The 23,030-nt window shown below is 38.1% G+C and overlaps 1 protein-coding gene across 1 annotated transcript in view; it reads right to left on the bottom strand.

The window, feature by feature from the left end:
* Positions 1-12,718: 12,718 nt before the first annotated feature.
* The window catches only part of rnd2 (Rho family GTPase 2), a 28,351-nt gene continuing 18,039 nt past the window's right edge, over positions 12,719-23,030 (bottom strand). Inside the window, exons 3-5 of the mRNA XM_053614472.1 lie at positions 21,588-21,697; positions 18,298-18,432; positions 12,719-13,217 (exon numbers count right to left, since the gene is read on the bottom strand). Coding sequence (XP_053470447.1) covers positions 12,951-13,217; positions 18,298-18,432; positions 21,588-21,697 — 512 coding nt within the window. The 3' untranslated portion in view covers positions 12,719-12,950. The remainder of the gene's footprint in view (positions 13,218-18,297; positions 18,433-21,587; positions 21,698-23,030) is intronic.

Below are 23,030 nucleotides of genomic sequence, written 5' to 3'. Positions count from 1 at the left end.
AGCTTTTACTTGCCCAGTGGACTAAGTAATGAATTTATGATTTGTCCACCCTTGTTGTTGTTGTTGTTGTTGATGATTAAAAAGCAAGAAGCGAGAAATATTAGAGTTACTTAGACTTTCCTAAAGGTTTTGTAGTTTCCATGCACCATCAGGCAGAAACTGAGGCATTTCCTTTTGATTTTACTTTGAGCTATGTTGCTAGCAAAATGAAAAATGTCTAGTTGTTCCACCTGTGAAAGGATGAATTATACACATTTAGAGCTTGATTTCACTGAAGAATTCCATCCATCCATCCATCCACCCATTTTCCATACTGCTCATCCTACACAGGGTCACGGGGGAGCCATTGCAGGGCACAATCGCACACCCACTCACAAACTCCGGACAGTTTGGAAATGCCAATCAGCCTACAACGCATGTCTTTGTACTGGGGGAGGACACCCGAATACCTGGAGGAAACCTTGAAGCACAGGGAGAACATGCAAACATGATAACCACTAAGTCACCATGCTCAGAACTGAAGAATTCATATTAAAAAAAAAAAAACTAGAGGTGCACAGATTCAAAATTTCTCAGCTGATACTGATAACCAATTATTCAGCGTGATATCGGCCGATACCGATAACCAATTATTCAGCGTGATATCGGCCGATTCCGATAACCGATTATTCAGAGAGATATCAGCCGATACCGATAACCGATACCGATAGTTCTGCCTTTTATACCTTCTTATAAATTAATTAATTAATAATAATTAATTCCACAATTCTGAAAGAAAAACTTTTTCTCTCCATTGCAACAAGTTGTTTCACAGTAACTGGTCTCATAAACAGAAAACACATTACTCAAATTAACATTAGCATTAACATTAACTAAATGGTGAAGATTAAAGTAAGATTTCTTAACTTATTGAATGTTATTAAAGGGAATTAGACTCGATGCCGCTTTACTGCTGCTCACTTCCGGTGTCAAATTTTAGCGGTGCAGAGATTACAAACTGCAGTTTTATTGTCATTCCACACAAGAGACATCATCTTTACATACAGCACAAAATAGATGTGTTTTCCCGCCCTCTTTTGATTGACAGGATATAATCGGCCCTGAAACTATCGGCCAATGGCCATTAGCGGGAAAAATAGGTTTTTTTTTATTTTAATTTTTTTTTTTTTATACAGATGTACCGATGTATCGATGTACCGATGTACCGATGTATCAGTACAAAACTTATTGTACACTAACAGTTCCTGACTCAACAACTGCCCTTTGTATTGTGTTATAAGTGAGTTTAAAGTAAATGGCTTTCTTAGTACAGGGAAAATTTCTTGTTTGGCTGAAAAACACTGGAGTATTCCTTTAAGGAAGCATTCTTTCTGTCTGTCACTAATTCCATTTCAGCTCTGCTGTTTATGAGAGAAGGGAGAAGACAGATCACAATAATCATAGGGAGGCGGTGTAAGTGTGAGGGAAATAGAGCGTTAAAGTGCAAGAGTGGGAATTGACTGAGATAGAATTGAGCGATACTTCAGCCTTGTATAAAGCCATCTTGCTACAAGTGTGAGCTTGCATGTGATGATAGATGTTCCATTGTTGTCATAAATTGCCTGACCAGGCAGCCACCTCTCTCTAAGCATTTTACAGAGAGAGAGAGAGAGAGAGAGAGAGAGAGAGAGAGAGAGAGAGAGAGAGAAGACATGAGGACTGCAGTGGAGGACATGATGTAAAAAGGGATTATTTTGTTGCGGAAGACAGAATTTGGAGCCGTAACAATGCTTGCTCTTTAGGGGGAAAAAAAAAAGAAGCTGATTAAGCTCTGTGAGGCTGAGTGTTAGAGAGCATACCAAAATTTCTAATCCCATAAAATTACACTTTGTCCTACAGAGGTAGCATGTTAAGAAACAAGTCAGTGTTAGTTTGAAGAAGACAATAATGGAAGAACTGCATTAAGGTATAAAACTGGACAAGAATACAGTAATAATTATTGTGTAGTATTTGCAATACAATGCACAGTCTTGAACTAGAGACTACATATCCCATGAGCCATCATTGCTCTGGTCCTTTGACTCACAATAGAAGTCTGGCCCTGGCATGGATAATCCAGGTCAGTGAATACTCAAACTTATCATTGTTTTAAAAGAAAAATACATGAGTTAGACAAGAAAACGAACCTTAAAATTATCTATAAATCCATTTGGCCATCCTGAACAACATAAGCCAACTAAAACTATCAATGTTCATGTCTTATGGAGTGCATGATGTGGATGTTTTTACCAGTGTCTTGTAGTAGTTAAAACTCCATGTGTAAGGTGAAATGAATGTAAGGTGTCTGTGAATATTGGTCCATGGCACAAGAATTGGATATTAGCCGTTCTACACAGAATAACACCAGAATATTGCACATTAGACTGGGTGCTAGCCAATTTCCCCCTCTTTCACCCAGTTGCTATTTTTGTGGTCAGAAATTAACATGCCTACATTGACTTTGATGGAGCAGTGCAACAGGAGGTGATATTTGAAAGTGTAGTAGTATTTTTAAACTCTCTTTAGTCCATTTAGTCCACTTGCATTTACATTATTGCCAATCAAGTAGTCCTCTTAACCATTTGTGCCTCTGCAAAGAATGAAGTCTTAAAAGTCCAGTCTCATTTCTTACAATGTATCTGCACTTGTGACACACTCTCTGTCGCTGTGGATGGTCCCACATAGATACCCTAAAGAGCTACACTTCCAAAAAGCTCAACCTTTCTTCAGTGGATCTTATTTCAACTGCTTCTGTAATCATAAAGACTATGATGATCCCATTGAACATCCTTTCAACATACTTAGTACTGTTTGACTTTAAAGTCTACAATTGTGTATGCAAAGTAATGATTTATAAATCCCTCAATTTGGTGTCACCCAGCAGAGACTGGGTTCCCTTTTGAGTCTGCTTCCTCCAAGGTATCTTCCTCTTGTTGTTTCAGGGAGTTTTTCCCTTTACACCGTCACTTCTGCCTTGCTCATTACAGACCTATATATAAATCTATGTAGTGCAAAATACAACTGATTACAGCTTGTGTTTTACAAATATGAACAAATGACCTAATTATGGCCACGAAATCAAAGACATTATTGTACACTAAACGTCATACATCATATACAAAATATTTACCAAGACTCCATCCATCCATCCATCCATCTTCTATACTGCTTATCCTTCCTTCAGGGAACCTGGAGCCTATCCCAGGGAGTATCGGGCACAAGGCGGGGTACACCCTGGACAGGGTGCCAGTCCATCGCAGGGCACACTCACATACACATTCACACACTTCATACACTACGGACACTTTGGACATGCATACCATGCACGTCTTTGGACTGGGGCGGAAACCAGAGTACCCGGAGGAAACCCCCCAGCAAGGGGAGAACATGCAAACTCTCCACGGTGGGAATCGAACCCCCGACCCTGGAGGTGTGAGGCAAACGTGCTAACCGTGCACCTTTTAGCAAGCCTAACATAGGCAATTAAATAACAACCTTGCCCAATTTATGTGATTATACTGTATAGACAAGGACTGATGACACAAAAATACATAATCTGCATTTGTTCTCCAGTTGGATATTTCCACTAAAATATCAAGATTAAATCTATAAGAGAATTTGAATCTTATAGCACTCATTTTTAAAGGAAATAAAAAGAACTGATTTGGTTGGATACAGCAACAGTATGTCTAATCTCACCTACTGATGTGTTTATTCCAACCGGACAACTTTTAGTAATTGCAGTGTGCTTTGCGAGGTCATTCTGGTTCTGCATATGCCAGAAGGGTGAACTGTAGTAATCAATAATTGTGAGGTTACACTTGACACATCCTGGCTATTAAACACCCTGCTTCAAAGAAACACAGGGATAATCTAACAATGCAAACCCTAAACCGTTAAAGACTGTGTGTTTTGTCATTTAACGTTAATGCATCACATCAGAAGATCATTTAGGGACATTTGAGGAGATACAGCACTCTGATTGTGTGTGGGAGTGGGAGGGTGTGTGGGTGTGTTGTCCGAACAGCTGCTGTTCACCGATGCAATGTTGCAGTTGCCATTCTGAAATCCAGACCAGACGCATACTGTACAATAGACATTAGTGTATCTGTCTCATCTCATCTCGGGGAATTTAGACCCAACACTACTGTCTGTGTGCGGTTGTGCAAGCGGCAGCATGTGTGTTTAATATAGGTGTGAATTTTGACTGATTTCCCTGGTGCCTTGCTGCCTTCTGAGATTTACTGGCTGACGGGCAGCTGTGTGTGTGTGTGTGTGTGTGTGTGTGTGAGAGAGAGAGAGAGAGAGTGAGAGAGTGACTTTGCATACATTCACAGACAAGGAAATGAATCCTGAAATCAAGACAAATATGGTGGTGGTTCTATATTGTGACTGAGTGTTTCTGTTTGTTTTCAAAGGGCAGAAAGCCATATTGAAAAGCAGCAGGATTTTGGCTGATCTGTGACAGTGTCTGCACTCAAGCTGTGTCAATCACCAGGCACGTGACAGCTGATTGGCTAAAAGCTGTGACGGACAGGGACAAAGAGCTGGATGTGCTGCCAGACACCCGCTCACACAGCACCTGGTCTTATACTCTTATGTACAGCAGCCAAACATTTGTGTACAGTATGTGTGTTTTATTTTTCAGCCTTAGTAACAGATGCTAGTGTGCTTCACAGTGCTGCCTCTTATCACACTGCAGACTGAAAATGAACTGATGATTGCTTTCAACACTAGCTGGAGTGTGAGTGCTACACTTGTTAACTACAGATGCTAAACATGCTCTGTTCTGAGATGAGACTCAGAAACGGCAAGCACACATTTTATCCCCCATTCTCTTTCTCTCCACTGAAGTCACTGTAGTCACAGATCATATGCCTTAAAGCTATATCCTGGTGTTTTTCTACCTGTACTGCCTCTGTACTCCATGTGTGATTATCACGAACAAGAATTTTGACATGTTTCTCTTTACCGAGAAAACAATTGAAAACCTTGTTCAAAGAAAGTCACGTATAATGGAGTTCTAAGGGCAGTTGACGAATGCTGTCGGTAAACACTTGAGGAAAAACACTGAGTTTTATAGAATGCTTTGATATATTGTTTTGTTAAAATAAAATTGTAAGCTCTAAATCTATATAATTCAACCGTTCAGATGGAAGAATCTGTGATTATGCATTGTAGAGTAGACATACTGTAGGCATGTAAACAGATGTGCCTCAGTTTAATCCTAATGATTTAGTCTGATAGAAACATATAAGTCCAAGCTCTCATATAATTCCCAGCTCCAAGGAGTTCAACAACTGTCGTTAGTCTTCCATTATAACTGCATTTTCACAACTTTCCCCATTATTGTCTCACCATACTGCAATAAACAGGAAACATGCTGAACTTATTAGACACGTGTCAAAACGATTGTAGATGCGAAATCACTCATATGCTACAGATGCAATTGTTAGAGTACAGCTCGCAGAATCGCTGGAGTAGGGTTTTTGGACTCGAGACTTTTTCTGTATTGACTTGTATTGTCCTGGCATTTGCACTTTTGCACTTGTTTGTGCTGTCTTTGCTTTTTGCATGCACAAACTTTGACAAGAAGTAATTCCTTCTTCTAGAAAACATAGCATAATCATTAGTGGGATACACAAATTAAGCCAACTAGTTAAAGTAAACGTTTGTCCAACTGAACTCCACCCTGATGAAACTGTATCTCAGATATGGACCAGTTGGGCCAAAATTGGAATGGCATTATCTGTGAAAAACTTTATAATTGGTTGCTTAGATAAGGGTCATTCCATAACTACCATTTTGTGCTTAAATCACATTTAGCCTTAATTATCTGATATCTGATAGCTAACACACTTTATTTAATTTGTTAAAATATATAGTGTATGTAATATTAAAACAGTAACTAACACCTCTATTCATTGTTTAAACTTACATTCATCTATAGTTAGTATTGTGGGAATTCTAATAATGTTCATTTACATGCATGTTTTTGTAATCCTGGAGAGAATCCACAAAAGCCAATTCATTATCTTTCATTATCCGGATCCCATTCAAATGAGCATCAATTATTACAAGATTTCTGTAATATTAATGCAAGTATACCTGTGGACATTTAAAAAATAAATAAATAAATAAATAAACAAATAAGTGTAAATACAGATTACAATAAAGCAAAGTGTTTCCTCCCCATGTCTGCTTTACTAGAAAAGCTTGCAGCGTATGCTGACCTCTTTGTGACCTTTCTCGCAGGCGCCAGACAGCATGAACAGCATTCTGTGTGAAAAATGATACTGATCTGTGTGTAACCCTGTTTGCATGTAATCTCCTGATGTGATGAGCTGGTAAGGAACATACTTAGTTGAGAAACATTTTCCCCCACTTATATATGCAATGTTTCAGTTTATCCTGATTATGGTGAAAAAGCAGCTTATATAATATAAATAGAGTCAGGAAAGATCTTGATCACTTTCAGTCACACTCATTTTTCTGAACTGTATGACTTCAGGGCACATGCACTCACACACACGCATTCACACACACACATAGGCACTTGCCTAGTGCTTGAAAGTTTCCTTGGCAACACCAGTTTCTAATTTTCCATGAACGAGAAAGCCAGGGCACACAGGAGAGATTTAAACACAAAGAACATGCACTTCTCCAGTGACGTGCTTTTACTAAAATCGAACTCTTTAAAAGATATATTAAGGAGCACAAATAGTCCTTCTCCGACTCTGTAAGTTTGAGCCCAGAGCAAAGGTCAGCGTTGCACTTGACCCACGTGTCGCTGATGTTGCCGCAGATGAGCACTCATTGTACGTGTACTGCATACAGACAACAAGAAGCATAAAACCACTAACTTATAAGAAAGTGGCCATGGATTTTATGGTAAATGGAGATCCACACATTTGGATGCTTGTCTAAAAGGAGTGACTTTTTTGGTTTTGTTTTTATCAGTGTACATTCTGTGATCTGTTTGCAGGTGCAATGTGTGTGCCAGACAGGTCACACACTCTTTCCAGGTAGGTGGGTGAGGAAGGTGGGTGTGTGTGTGTGTATGTGTGTGTGTGTGTGTGTGTGTGTGTGTGTGTGAGTGTGTGTGTGTGTGCCTGAGTGGATGTTGCTTTATCAGTGTGTTGTTTATGGGCTCCTTGAGTTTAACTGGCAGCCAAAAACCAGGTATAGGTAGGTGTGTGTGTGTTCATGTGTATACTTAGGGCACAGGATGGAGACACACACATCACATACACACAGAGTAATCCTCTTACTCTCAGTGTGAGCTGTGATGCTCTGTTGGTTCATGGCTGATGCTGCCAACCTCATCTACCCCCTGCCTTCACAAAACCACACGCCACATGTGCAGTAACAATTTTTCAAGAGATAACGGACGGCAATACAGTATGTTTATTAAGACAGAATATCTGCTGCACGGTGTGCGACTATTAAATCATTCTAAATTTGCTTTTGAGTAAGTTCTACATCTCCTTTAGCTTTATGGCATGACACTACAGGAAGAACATCTATAAAATGTCTGCTTGAAAACTGTAGTAACAAAAATGTCAAAATTCAGCAGTAATATGTTTATTTCACTGTCCATTCATAATCACCACATTAGTTAAATGTTTGAAAGCAACTTCGGAGAAGGTTGTAGTTCCACCCACTCGGCACAATCATGTCATATCATACATATCCTACATCTCTGAAAAGGTTGCTTCCTCGTTTGTACCAAGATTTCATTCTTTGTTCAGAACCAAAAATTTCTAAATGTTCTGCATTGCTAAATTTTTCCATGTACATTCCTATCCATATTTAGAAGCTTGCTACAAAGGAATTCCTCAATGTTGATAATTCTTGGTTTTATTATACAGTAGATTATATATTATATTTGACAGTGCTTGTTTTTTCTTCATTAAATGATAATGATAATTCCAACAAACTGTTCTGTAACTCTTTTTTTCCCCTGAAGAGTGTGTTCATAGTGAAATAAACATTTTAGTTCTAACGTCATCCAAATACTACATTTTTGGTTTGCAAATGTTTGCAGATTTAATTAGATAAAGCCAAATGCAAATTTGTAGGGAAAATGTTCCTATACAAACAATATTGGTAAGAATGTCTTTAGTGTCTTGCCTATGTTTGTGTGTGAGATCAAGTCAGGAAGTTGAGCTTTCAAAAGTCCTCATCTTTGACCAATTTTCCAACTAACCTCACATCATCGCCATTATGTGACTTACACTCTTAAAAATAAAAGTTCCATGTGTTGTTGAGAACATTCAATGCTTTGTGTTAAATTAATTTCATATGTAATGTGCAACTGTACCACTAGAGGTCCCTAGTGGATCTGTGAGGTATAAGAGGAGCAGAGTTGTTGAGATTTAAAAAAATAAAAAAAATAAGAAGAGATTAAAATTAAGTTTTAGGGCTACGCCGTGTCCGCTGTTCATTTTATTGCTACAAAACACCACAAGCTAGAACCAAAGAGTTTTTCAGCTTATTGCCATAGCCATAAGATAACCCTTTTAAGTTGCCCAAAGAACCTTTTATTCTCAAGTTAGAAGAAGAAGAAGAAGAAGAAGCCTTTATTTGTCACATATACAGTAGGGGAAATATTGAACGCGTCAACATTTTTTTCAGTAAATATATTTCCAATGAGGCTATTCACATGAAATTTTCACCAGACATCAGTATTAATTCAAGAAATTCACACATATAAAGACATCCAAACATTAAAGTCCATAAATGAAGTTATGTTTAATAAAGAGGAATGACACAGGAAAAAAAGTATTGAACACACTAACTGAAATTTATTGAATACTAAGTGGAAAAGCCTTTGTTTGTAATGACAGCTTCAAGATGCTTCCTGCATGAACAAATTTAAATCAGCCGCAGTATTCAGGTGTGATTTTGGCCCGTTCTTCTAAACATATTGTCTTTAAATCTTTGTTCAATTGGATTTAAGTCAGGTGATTGACTGGGCCATTCTAATGCCTTAAAATTTTTTTTCTCTGAAACCAATTGAGAGTTTCCTTTGCTGCATGCTTTGGATCGTTGTCCTGCTGGAAGGTCCACCCACATCTCATCTTCATCATCCTGGTGGATAGCAGCAGATTCTTCTCAAGAATCTCCTGGTAAAGGGCTTCATTCATCGTTGCGTCAATTATATGTCTGCCAGTACCATGTGATGAAAAACAGCCCCACACCATGATGCTTCCACCTCCAAACTTCACTGTTGGTATAGTGTTTTTATGGTGATGTGCAGTGCCATTTCTTCTCCAAACATGGTGTGTAGTATGACATCCAAAAAGTTCCATTTTGCTCTCGTCTGACCAGACTACACTCTCCCAGTATTTCATAGGCTTGTCCAAACGAGTTGTAGCAAACTTTAAACGAGCTTCGACATGCCTTTTCTTTAGTAATGGAGTCTTGCGGGGTGAGTGTGAACTGTGGAGTGCATTGCCTATTGTTTTCTCTGTGAAGATGACACCTGCTGCCTCCAAGTGTTTCTAGAGCTCTTTCTGAGTGGTCCTTGGCTCTTGGGCTACTCTTCTGACTATTCTTCTGACGCCCTGGTCAGAAATCTTGCGAGGAGCTCCTGTGCATGTGCGGTTGATGACGGAGTGATGTTGCTTCCACTTGTGGATAATGGCCCCAATGGTGCTTACTGGAGGATTCAGAAGTTTTGAAATACGTCTGTATCTGATTCCATCAATATGTTCCACAACAATAAGGTTGCGAAGGTCTTAGGAGAGCTCTTTGCTTTTACCCATCATGAGATGTTTCCTGTGTGACACCTTGGTAACAAAAAGCTTTTTTATAGACCATCAGTTTACTAACCCAGCTGATATTAATTTGCACAGATAATCGGTATAATTACTTACGGATTTCAGCTGGTTCCTTGCCTTGGAGAACTGCTTTTTCTTAGCGTGCTCAATACTTTTTTCCTGTGTCATTCCACTTTATTACACATAACATTATTACACATACACATTATTAATTTATGGGCTTTAATGTTGTGAATTCTTTATATTCTATATTTATTTCTTGAATTAATACTGATATCTGGTGAAATTTTCATGTGAATAGCCTCATTGGAAATATATTAACTGAAAAAAATGTTGACGCATTCAATACAAATTTCCCCCACTGTACATTACAGCACAGTGAAATAATTTTCTTCGCATACCCCAGCTTGTTAAGAAGTTGGGGTCAGAGTGCAGGGTCAGCCATGATACGGCACCCCTGGTGCAGAGAGGGTTAAGGATCTTGCACAAGGCCCAACAGTGGGAGAACCATCTATTTACTGGCGCTTTAAAAAAAGAAAAAACACAAATGGGTCTTCACAGCGGTGCCACATGGAAGCATGTCATCATAAGTTCTCTTTTTAAAAAAACAAAAAAACAAAAACAAAACTATTAGCTATTGCTTTAAGGAACCAAAGTAAGGTTCTTAAGAGTGATGCAAGGAGAACCTTTAGGGTTTACTTTAGCATATTAAGGGATGATACCATTTAACAACCAATACGCTGCTCTGAAGAACCTATAATGGACCATAATCTCCAAGGAACCATATAGCTCAAGAACCCTATACAATGAAAAATGGTTCTTGACAAGAAGGTTGTTTGCAGAACCTATGGTGCCATAAAGAACCTACATTTTTAAGAATGTATCAAAAATGTATTAATGACACTCAGGATATGTCATACCACGATCCTGTGTCAAAATCCTAACTCTATAAATGTCATTGTTGCATTCTCACACAATCAGTGTCATGCTTTGATCAAGTTTTTTGAAAGCTAAATGCCAAGGAATGGACATAAGCATAATCAATTTAGTTGGTAATCAGCAATCACCAGCTGTCAAACTGTGCGCACTTGCATCTTCACATTGTCAAAACAGCAGATAAAGCTTTAACATGTTTAAATGCCTTAATAAAAAGACATTAATAACAAAAAATATTACCCAAATTATTTCCCTTCCAATGTTGGTGAGATCAGTCGAATGAAGAGAGGATGATGAGGCTTGTGCTTAATTGCGGTGAGTGACTTTTACCTCGGGTGATGAGATAGAGACTGATGTGGATGATGCTGATAATCCAAGTTGTAACTCATTTCTCATTGGCGGTAATGTTTTTCTATAAAAAGGTTTGGTTATAAATGGGAATGGGAATGCAATCTTTAAATGAAACGTTGCCTTTTGGGAGTAACTAGATGAAACTTTGCTTTCAATGTTAGAACTTTAATTCTAATGCAAAAGAGAAACATATTTCAATTTAGTTTCTACTATAGTACCCTGCAAAGAATGACATGAAGTGACAATGTCTTAAATGTAGTAAAAATATCTTGTATTCCCTATTATAATATTACAATAAACCAAATATAAGATCATCAAACCTATTTCTAGATTTCTTTTCTTTTTTTTAAACTAATTTCAACATTTATTTTGAAATAATCTTGTTCTATTCTGCAGATAATTTTGCTCATTTTAAGCATTTATTTCTAATAAAATGTAAAGCTTATTTGTTTTATTGTAATCTTATAATTGGAAATACTAGATATATTTGACTATATTTAAGATTATTTTCATTAGTTAAAATATCATTTTTTTGTAGTGTATATAATGTCAGCATGACCATGTGAAATGTTTTCCCAGCTGCTACACATTTCATCAAAGAGTTTTCATCCACCATCTTTTATCTGTGATGTATAGACGACCACAGCCAATCAGAGGATCGTGTTCTGACCTGTAAAAAAAATTAGGTGTATTTTATGAGCTCTGGGGAGGGTGAATCACTGCGGCCTTAGACCGACAGGAGCTATTTGGTCTCGTTGATTTTGTGATGTACTCTGCAAGGGTTTAATGTAGGGCTCAATGAGTTAAGCATAAAGTCGTTGCAAAGTGCTGTTACCAGTCATACTTTCGACCTGCAGTACACACCGTGTGTGTGCACATTACTGTATTCCGTTCATTAGCTTAAGCACGATGTTGTGTGGAGGAGCCGGAAACCACGGCAACAGCCCAGTTCCGCTGTGACATCACAACGCAGGCGGGAGGCAGTTACTGTGGAAACAGCTGCCCGGTTGCCGATAACCAGCCTTTGTGGTTCGCGTGCATGAGCACAGAATGAAACTTTCACTTTCTTCTGACTTTTTCTCTCCCTCGAGAGTTTATTGTGGACAGGAATATACAACTAGTGTGAGCTCTGACATGCATTAAGCAAAAACATGGAGAGGTTTAAGACAGGATGAATAGAAAGTCATGGTGGTTATGTGACATGTAATGCTTGTGTGGCCTTATAACTTGAAAGGCTTCACCTGTGTTGTCCATTTTCGAGTCTCAAACGAGTCAGTGAGTTAATCTCATGGTATGATTAGGCTCCAGGGCTGCTCCAGGCATCAGTAGTTCTGTGATTACACGTCTATCTCACTTTGTCAGCCAGTTCTCTTCAGGTCCTTCATCATGTTGCTTCAAGTGCAGAAATAAAATGACCTTTTTGGCATTCTGACCCAATGTCGTTTTCTGGAGTGCATAATTTCACACGAGTGAAGCTCTATCGCCTGTGACAGCCAATTCCCATTAGAGTTACTGAGGTGAATAACAGAGTTACTGTGGACTGTAGTGATTCAAATCTGACTGCTAAAATAAATTAAGTACAAATATTTTAAATCAAGGATGTAATAAAAACCTGCTCACACATATAATCCCATAAAATCTCTGTATTCTTGCTTACTTTCAGTGACAAAATAATAAACAACAACAACTTCATGGTCAATAAATAGTCCTCTGTGGCACTCATTAGCACATTTGTACAGCATAGAAGCATAGAATTTTAATTTCATAACAGACCACAGCTGTGAGAAATCCAGTTTAGAAGGACGAGCTCAGGACACAGCTGTGTTGATTTGTTTCTGTGTTTGTTGCATTTTTTTTTCTCTACATGACATTGCAGCTCTTGGCTCTGTCCTTCCTGAGTGTAGGGGAGGGTTCGAGGGGTGTGGTGTGGGAGTTGATTGGCAGCAGGGGCTGATGGGAGATGCGCTTGAGGGTGCGGCGAGAGGAGCTTCGTTTCAGCCCGGTGGCGGGGCGTCTGACGGACGCGAGAGTGGTGATGTGAAAGACGTCTCGCACACTGTTTACGCACATACGTGAGGAACACTCGACGTACGCCACAGCGCCGAGCTCCCGTGCTCGCAGACTGCCCTGAAAAAGAGAGAGCGAGAAAGAAAGGTGCTTAACGCTGGCCCATATTACATTTGTGTTGGGTTTTTTACATTGCATTTTGATCTGTGTGAAGTCTCTATTTGCTTTGGAAAGGCACCACAACAACCAAAAATTAAATGTACACAATTTTTATTTTATAAAGAAATATATTCCATTGGCCAAAACATTTTTGGTGTCCAATACTCTGGAAAGCTTCTTTACCTTTCCAATGGAACTACAAGTCTAATGTAGCTAAGAAATAATGGTCTAGTAATGTCACCTGAAATCTTTCCTATAAACATTAAGATACAACTTGAGAGAACTAATTTAGTAAAATGTCTCCATCCATCCATCCATTTTCCATACGGCTTATTCTACGCAGGGTCGCAGGCACTCAGGGCACAAGGGAGGGGGGCACCCTGGATGGGGTGCCAACCCATTGCAGGGCACAATCACACACACATTCACACACTACATACAATTTGGAAATACCAATCAGCCTACAGTGCATATCTTTGGACTGGGGGAGGAAACTGGAGTACCCGAAGGAAACCCCCTAAATGCCTACCTACTAAGCCACTGTGTCCCACCCCCCTGTAAAATATCTATATTTACAATATCATAAAAAGTCCTATATAATCATTATCTGCATAACTGGCGTTCCTGTCCGAATTGAGGCAGTAGTTTAATGCTTGTAAAATGCATTCAAGTCTTTGAACTCATAGTTAGTTGTTGGAAGTGTTCTGAAAATTATTTTGGAAAGCTCAGACTTTCCCAGTCCACAGTGATGTAAACACACAACAACAAAAATGAAAAACATGGCAGCAGCTTCAGCATTTATATGCAGTTAAGTGTGCATTATCAGGATGTAACTGTATGCATACCTCCACAATTATCCATCACTGATTAGATAATAAATAGTTTAGCAACTGTAGGTGTTGCCATGGAAATACCAAGTCCAAGGATATGAACTACTCAGAGCAGACGCTCCAAGCCTTCATCATTGTAATTACCGTAATTCTGGCGTGACCTGAACACACTGGGAGATGGGGCCAGGGTGGCAGAAAGATGCCAAGTGAAAAAAGGTGATTCTTGTTGAGTAAAATGACAGAGTTCAGCTACATGGTGAAGTTGTTTAAGTTTATAGATTACAGTAATATTGTATTTATACTGAAAAGTTTTTGAGTGACAGACTTGGTAACGACATTTGCCTCATAGCACCATCCATGCGTTTTCCATGTTGCTTATTCTACACCGGGTCACAGGGGAGCCTGGAACCTATCCCAGGGAACTTGGGGCACAAGGTGGGGGACATGCTGGACGGGGTTCCAACCCATCACAGGGCACAATCACTCACAGATCCACACACTACAGACAGTTTGGAAATTTGCCAATCAGCCTACAACACATGACGGGGGGAGGGAACTAGAGTACCAGGAGAACATGCAAACTCTGCACACAGGGATGAGGCGGGATTCAAACCCGGCAAGCATGCTAACCACTAAGCCACTGTGCCCCCTCCACATAGCACTAATGAAAGACCAAACATGTCTTGCCTTATATTCCTGTCTTAGATCCAGTGCCTCTGGAATAGGCTTTGAACCTACCATAATAAGTTATACAATAACAACAACAACAACAGTTATTGTAATTCTTGTTGGTGAATGGAAAATGAGAGACCTATAGGTTTTTCCATCATCTCCTAAGGAACCTTTTTCCACTTCTCCCTCTCATCCTCTCTGCTACTCTCTCCATTTAAGTGGAAGCGATCTGTGAACTGCACTCTCAAGCTCCTAGTATGAATGACAGTTATAACAAAAATGCTGCCTAGATAAAAATAAACACAGCCTGCCCCCCCCCCCCCCTTCATTTCCCACCAGCTACCCACTGCTATACCACCCTCCCTCACTTAAACACTCTCCTGGACCGTAATTATGAGCTTAGCACTCTGATTTCGTATTCCTTACAAATGCAAAACAATCATAGAAATAGAAAATTGATAAGAGTGAAAAAGTATTTGCTCCATCCTGATTTCTTCTGTTTTTGTTTGTGGGGAAATTCCAGTTGATATAACTTAATCAAAGTGACTTAAAGATAATACTGATCTCATAATCTGGAGCAGTGAATTGAAATATGTTAGTTTGGCCAGGGAAGTGTATATTTAGCTTTGAAAAATCATATGCTTCTGCAGGCAACGGTGTGTTACTTTTAATTAATACCAACACAGTATTAATTTCAGTATTAATTTCAAGAGACTGTAAATGCTGATTATGCACCAGAGTGTATTTAGGCATTAAAGACAATACCAAAATAGGTCTATATCTCCATCAGCCTTTCTTGCACTGTTCCCACATTTATTAACCTTATTATAACAGGAAGATAACACATGACTGAAACACAATCCTGCTATAGCTTTTCAAACCTGTGTGTGTATGTGTGAGTGAGCATGCGTCTGAATGTAGTTGTCAGACCAAGTATGTGTACTGTCACAGCTTATGTGCATGGATGGGTGCATAAGAAAACAAATTCCAATCTCCGATGTAGATACAGAGATGCAGAAAATTAATCATGTATTGTTGGTACAGTTATAATTATACCACTATGCTCACTACGTTGTGCCTCAAGAAATACTACTGGAACTGACAAAACTACTGGTTGGAGTTGTAGCCATAGTATTTAGTGTATAAATACTGTAATATGAGCAGTTAAAATGCAAAAATAATTGTTCTTTTCTCAAAACATCATTTGCATGTTATTCATATTCTGCAATATCAGTATTGTGAAGGGCAAAATAGACACGTGATATATATTGTATACAGCTCTACAGAATATTGAATAGTGCCTTTCCATCATATAAAAACCAATGGCAGAGTAACATAACAGTTATCAGTAAGGAACATAGTACAAATGGTAATGCCATGGTCAAGAGTAAAAGAATTAATGCTACTATGAGACATTATGGTACCAAAATACACTATATATGGCCAAAAGTATGTGGACATCTGACCATGACACTCGAGTGTGTGTGTGAAGGTCAGGTGTCCACATACTTCTGGCCAAAATAGTGTAAAATCACAGGATTGTTAAGGTTAAATGTTCAATAATCAGAATTATACAACAACAATGTTGATTTCCCAATTCTGTGGATTAATTTTTTATGGTAGTCCTGATAGTTGCTCCAGCTGTAATTTAAGTGATATATCTATTTTAATGTGCTCATTTCAATAAATGGTTTCTATAGTAACAGCTCATTCACGGGGTCTTGTATGGCAGATACTCCACATAATCGTTGCCTAATAATAAATGGATTAAGAGAGCATGTTGTTATTGTTGATATGGTTAATACGTTTTCTGTTCGGAGATATTTCTTTTTAATTTATGGAAGTATTCTTGAGTGTCAGGTCTTTGGAAAGGTCAGTCATTTTTCTGACACAGGAAAGTCTTCAGGACAGACGAGTTTGTGCTTTCTGGTTGGACAGGCTGTGTTTCTTTGTCTTATTAACTTCAACAGAGAGGAAAAAAGCAGCTGGTGAAGGAAGGACTGTTTATAGCTGCTATAACATAAGACATAACGGGAACTAACTGGTCTCATAATGGTAAATGCAAATCATAAACATTTAAAAGGCATGATGCATCATTCGTTAATAAATTAAAATTTGGAATTGGTGGCAAATCACTGTGCTGTAAGAGGAATAAAACCCTTTTGGGCATGCTGTTATAGTTAAATAATCCACATCACACTTCCCCAGCATAGATTCATTTTATACCTTACTGATGAATTCTCTCTTCTGATTGGTCAGAATGTGTTGATTAATATTCTATAACAGCAGCTCTGACAGTAGTTCCAGTTGCAAGGCAAAGCACAGGTTTATATTCATGCACTTGTTTTAATGTATTATCCTCTCTATAGTAACGGTTTACACAGGGACTTGTATGGTACACTCTCTACATATGTTTTGAAGTGTTTAATTGTACAGTTCACATGCTAAATAGTATCCGAGATTAGAATTAGTGTGTCCCAAATTGTAGTGTGGTTAAATGAGCATCTCAAAAGGTACTCTACTATTTCCGCTACATTTTCAAATTCTGGATCCACGGACATGCCATTTCAGCTAATATAACCACAACTCCTGGCATGAGGGAGGAGGAATTTTCTGATGGTTTGCGTCGCCAAATTCAACGTAACGCATAGGTGTAAATGAAATGTGGAAAAATAAATCAAGGGAATGGTAAATTAAATTATGTAGTATAAACTATATTAAGGAATAATGAATGAAGAAAAGTTGACGGGTGACGGTGTGCATAACTATGCAACAATGTTCTCGTCTGTTACATGATGTAGTAGTATGTCCCAGTACTTGCAAATTCTTTTGCTGCACACTCAAAAGTATATATTTTTTTCTTCATGAAAAGAGTATATACTTTTAGTGCATAGTATAAGTAGGTGAAGTGGGACCCGGAATTGGTGAAGTTTTCTGTCGGGAGATGTTTACTTAACATTTTGGAAGGAGTCTCCAGTGTCAGCGCTTTGTAATATTGACAGAGTTACATCTTTACCACTGTCTAACAAGCTGCATGTTTTTTTGTCTTATTAATTCTGGAGGCAAAACCACTGTGCTAATAGTGCTATAGTAAACTATAGTGAACATTTCTAAGGGTTATGTATACATGCTAATGTGAGCTGCTTTACATGACAAGGATTTGTTGCTGGAAATACAGGGAATAACCATAACCAACAAGCCTGGTTGTAAGGTAAGCCTGTGTTACCAGGATGCACTTTTTCTGTTTTTCTGTAAGTCTGTTGTAGCTTTACTTCTTCAATTTGCTAAATCCCCGGCATGAATATTAAACCGCCTGGATAGACTCATCCAAATTGAATCTAACACTGTCGTCTGTCAGCTCCTCTCAGACGGTCTCATTTAGTTGTGTGTGTGTGTGTGTGTGTGTGTGTGAGAGAGAGATTGAGCTATCTCTCTGGTGAGCCCCACTGCAGTATCTGTGTAAACAGTAATATTAAAAGCGATAGTTTTCCTCCACACTGCTTTCTCCTCATTTCCTTCAAGTGCATGTGCCTTCTCACCTGCTCATGTGTGATGGGTATGAGGCGCTGTTTGGACAGTTCTCGCAAGGTGCTGACGTCCGTCCTCATGTCAAGCTTACAGCCCACTAGGACTAGCTTAGCATTGGGACAGTACTCCAGAGCCTCAGCCTGCCACTGAGACACACAGAGGAAAAGAACAGTTACACATCTACATTCCAAAAAATATATGATTAATATGCATGGGTTTTATTATTAATACATAATATACTGCATATGCTAAATATGTAATGAGATGTAATATGTATATAAGTTTATTAATATGTCAACTGTGATGGTTTTAACAAAAATATTTTTACTGAAGCTGGAACATCATATAAAACAAATAGTGTTTTTGAATCTAATTTCTAATCCATTTCTGTCTGTAGCATGTGTGATTACACAGACAAGAAGTGGTGCATTTTCCTGTACTGAGAATAGAACAGGAAGCTCAAAACTCATGAATAATGGAAAGTGTAAGTAATTGTAATTTTACTGTATTGCCACAGCATTGGATAAAACTCTATAAAAACAGCTTTGGTGATACTTTCCCTTATGCGTGTTTCATCTCAAGACCTTTATTATTTACAGGCACACTGAAACTTTCCATTATAGGAGGTCATTAAGTAAACAGAAAATGTTTTTTCCCCTCAGTATTGGAAAATGTGTTTTGTAAAGTTATTGCTGAAGGTAACTGCATATGTACCAGTTGTTTTGTCTTAGAATATGAATTATTAATTAATACAATAAATTTATAAATATATAAATAGTTTATGCAGATATTATAATTATGATGATGATGATGATTATTATTACAGTTGAGGTCATAATCTGCAAAATAACAATGTTGTTATTTTGTCTTCTTGGAAATATCTTATGTAGCTTCTGAAGGGCAGTACTACAGGGAAAAAAAAATAAGATCTTTAAACAAAATAATACCAATTTCAATCGATTATCCTGTTCAGAAGTTTACATCCCCCTGACTCTTAATTTAGTGTGTTGCCTTCTTGAGTATCAGTGAATGCACCATTTGTAATAGTTATGTACGAGTCCCTCAATTGTCATCAGTGTGAAAAGATGGATCTGAACATCATATAGCCGCTGCTGGAAAGGGATGACATATGCAGAAGATGCTGGAAAAGTAAAGAATGTGTAGGACCTGGAGGATTTTTCTGAAGAACAGTGGGCAGTTTAACTGCTCAGGACAAACAAGAGACTCATGAACAACTATCACAAAACTTAATCACAGTCATGGATCATCCAGGTAACAACACACAGTATTAAGAACCAAGCATATGTACACTTTTGAACTGATTCATTTGTGTAAATTCAGTTATTGTCTCTTGTGGAATATATGTAAATATATGTGAAATAGCTTATTCAGAGTAGTACTAAAAATGTATGATCCCTCAGGAAAAAACAAACAACAACAACAACAAAAAACAACATATTGCAGATTCTGCAAATCGTATGTAAACTTATGACCTCGACATTATTATTATTATTATTGTTGTTGTTGTTGTTGTTGTTGTTGTTGTTATTAATAATAATAATAATAATAATAATAATAATAATAATAATAATGCATAGTTATAAATAACCAAACAAATACATTTCTTTGATTAATTCTTACCCAAGGGTACACAAACTTTTGCACTATGTTCAATAGTCTATATTTTTTTAGATTATATATTCAGTAGGTGCAAGGACTCAGTGAAATTTACATGCTTATAAAGACACACAGTCATGTAAACTCTATGTTCAGTGTCCTCTTGTCCTAATGTTTTAGTAGATTTTCCTCCAGTTTGTTGTTGCCTCCAGATATCTAAACAACGCCGTTGTCCTCGGCTCTGTAGCCTACGAGCTCAGCTATGCCAGTTATGCCACTGTTCCCCTCTGGCTGAATGTGTTCAGCCATCCATCAACTCATCTCAGTGATCTTTTAGCCCTTGAGACCATCACTCACTGTGCAGTCAGAATAAAGCATCTCTCTACAGTTCACGCCTTTCAGCTCCGCCCACATGGGGAGGGGTCAGAGGTGACAGGCTGGAGTTCTCGGACTGGCACCTTAAAAAATCCAAACGGGTGTTTGGGATCATCGCAAAGTCTCGAAACTATTTTCTGATCATCGCACTACTCTGACTTCGAGACGGAGTTCTGAGGAATGTTCTCTCTCTGTCATGGCTCTGATGTAAACACATGTGGGCTGAGGCACATTACAGGGCGAAGCTCCACTTAGATTGCACAACAGAAACGGCCTTAAGTGCCAGGCATGCCAAAACAACTATTAGGCTACCAAAGCGTGGGAATGTCCCTTACACGGCTGCTTTTAAAACACAAATAAGGCAGACCACACAGCTTAAACTCCTCACCGTCTTAAACCCTGCAAGGCCATTCTCACACCCTGTGCACACCAAATAATTGTTGACCTTTTGAAAAGAAAATAGCAATTTCAGTTAATCCTCTATACAAATACAGAGACGCACACAAACTGAAGACTTTTTTTATGGTTTCCACAATGGAAGATTAAGTGCTGGAACTTGTGAAATAAATTTTATCCGGAATTATTGTTTCAGAAGGGTGACAGAAAAGCATTTGTCTTTTCATGCTGAGTCCATTTTAAACAGCATTTTACACTTGCAGCAAAATTCTATTCATCATGAAACAAGATCATTATTAACTCCGATTTATTCAGATGTTTAGTTAGTAGACTACAGTCAACACCCATACGACTACTGTATGAAGACCATGAGACATAACATTTATATTAACTTCCTTCCACTTTACATATTAACATGAACAAATCATACACCGTAAGTAACCATAACAAAATAATTAACACTTGTTTTTTGTACATAATAAACCAAATTTGCCAAATAGGCAATGAGCTAATAATGACCAATAAACATGTTCTTGGCTGTTAATTGGCGAAATTCAGAACTGAGCCTGAAGTACATTCCAATATTTAAACATGGAGATCAGATTGAAAGAATTTAATTTGTGCTTGTTTATGTGGACTTATTTTTAGCCATGGATTCAGTGCTGGTGTCTTTAACTAACATTTAAACAATCGTCAGTTGATACATGTGTTAACTTTGTTACTTTGTAAAATTACTTGCGCTTTATTAATGCCAAGTTAAACATTTCTTAATGTTCAGTAATGCAGGAAATGTTAGTTAATGTGTGTACATGTGAGATTTCTTTACGCTCCTATATTAGTATTATGTTTAAGGAAAAGACAGGAGAGAGAGAGAGAGAGAGAGAAAGAAAGTAGAAAGTCTGGAGTTTCAGACCTTCTTTGGAACGCTGTCCAGAGTCTCAGGCCTGCTGATGTCGAAACAAAGGAGCACCGCATCCGAGTCTGGGTATGCTAGCGGCCGCACATTGTCATAGTATGACGAGCCTGTAGACAAATATAACCAGAAATATTTAAATAAATAAATAAATAATAAAAAGTAAACATCAGACAGTTATACAGGTTTTATGATGATCCGATTCTCAATTTTGAGGAAGAGCAGTTTACTACAAGAGAAAGTTTGTCTTAAAGCTGCCAGAAACAAGCACTCGAGTAAAAGTAGAAGATGCTGAAACTCTTACATTCTCACAGTAATGAAGCAGACACTTTATTCCTTTGTAAATCCCTATGCATAAGAATGAACAAAGTCAAAGGAACTGGCATTTTTAAGCCGTAAACAATTGGACCATGCAGCAAAGTCAAAAGAAATGTTCTTTTATTTGACAATTTACCGCAAAAACATAATCAATACAACCGCAAAATGAATCAAATGTAAATGTAGCCTGCAACAAGACAATTCAAAACATAAGGCAAAATCAACACACACGAAAAAATGTAGGCAGTGAACAGATGGATTATACAGCAAGATCTTCCCCGTGGCATCACTAGTTTCAGTTACACATGCAAGCAAAAACAATGGCACAAGCTAAATCTTACCCAAGATACTGATAAAAACACAAAATACCTACCGGGGGGGCTTATAAATCACAATAATGAAAAAAAGAGAGGAAAACTAAAAGCTGTTGTTGCAATGTACTGTTATAATATATAATGCATGTTGAACTTCATCTATATTTATAGGTGAACTTGCCAGCTGCTGTGGCATAAAGAATATCACCAGTTGTTCCCTTCACAAATGAGTTTAGATGGGCCCTTTGAGGTAAAGGCTTGATTGTTTTTGAATAACCCTGCAAGTGGCTGTTTTTTTGTTTTGTTTTTTCATTTAAAATTGTCTTGTGTAGGCTCCATCACATCAAGTTCAAGTAAATTTTTATTGTCATTCATCTATATAGCGTGTATACATTGGAACGAAATGATGTTTCTTCTGGACAGTGGTGCAAGACTATATGTATGAGACGAGTGCAAAACAATAAATACACAGAACAAAACAATAAAACAGAACAATAAATACATGGGAGAATAGATACACAGAACATGGACTGTAAACTAAGTTATTGTGTAATGTAGCAGTATAGCAGCAATATTGGCAGCAAAAACGAGTTCTATAATATAAAGTAACTAATGCAGCTTTGTAAAGTGCAGTGTGCAGTAGTACTGAGGTCTTACTGGGTTAGTGCATGTGCAGTGGTATGAGTCTTACTGGGTTCGGTGTTTGACTAGCCCAGGTGATCGTTGGGAGGCAGCAGGGTGTTGACTAATCTGACTGCCTTGGGGAAGAAACTATTGCGCAGTCTATAGGTGGTGGCACGAATGCTCTCAT

This window comes from Ictalurus furcatus, chromosome 2, assembly GCF_023375685.1.
Source record: "Ictalurus furcatus strain D&B chromosome 2, Billie_1.0, whole genome shotgun sequence".
In the NCBI taxonomy this organism is placed as follows: Eukaryota; Metazoa; Chordata; class Actinopteri; order Siluriformes; family Ictaluridae; genus Ictalurus; species Ictalurus furcatus.
The sequence above is the reverse complement of the archived record's forward strand: the minus strand, read 5'-3'. Positions and strand labels throughout refer to the sequence as shown.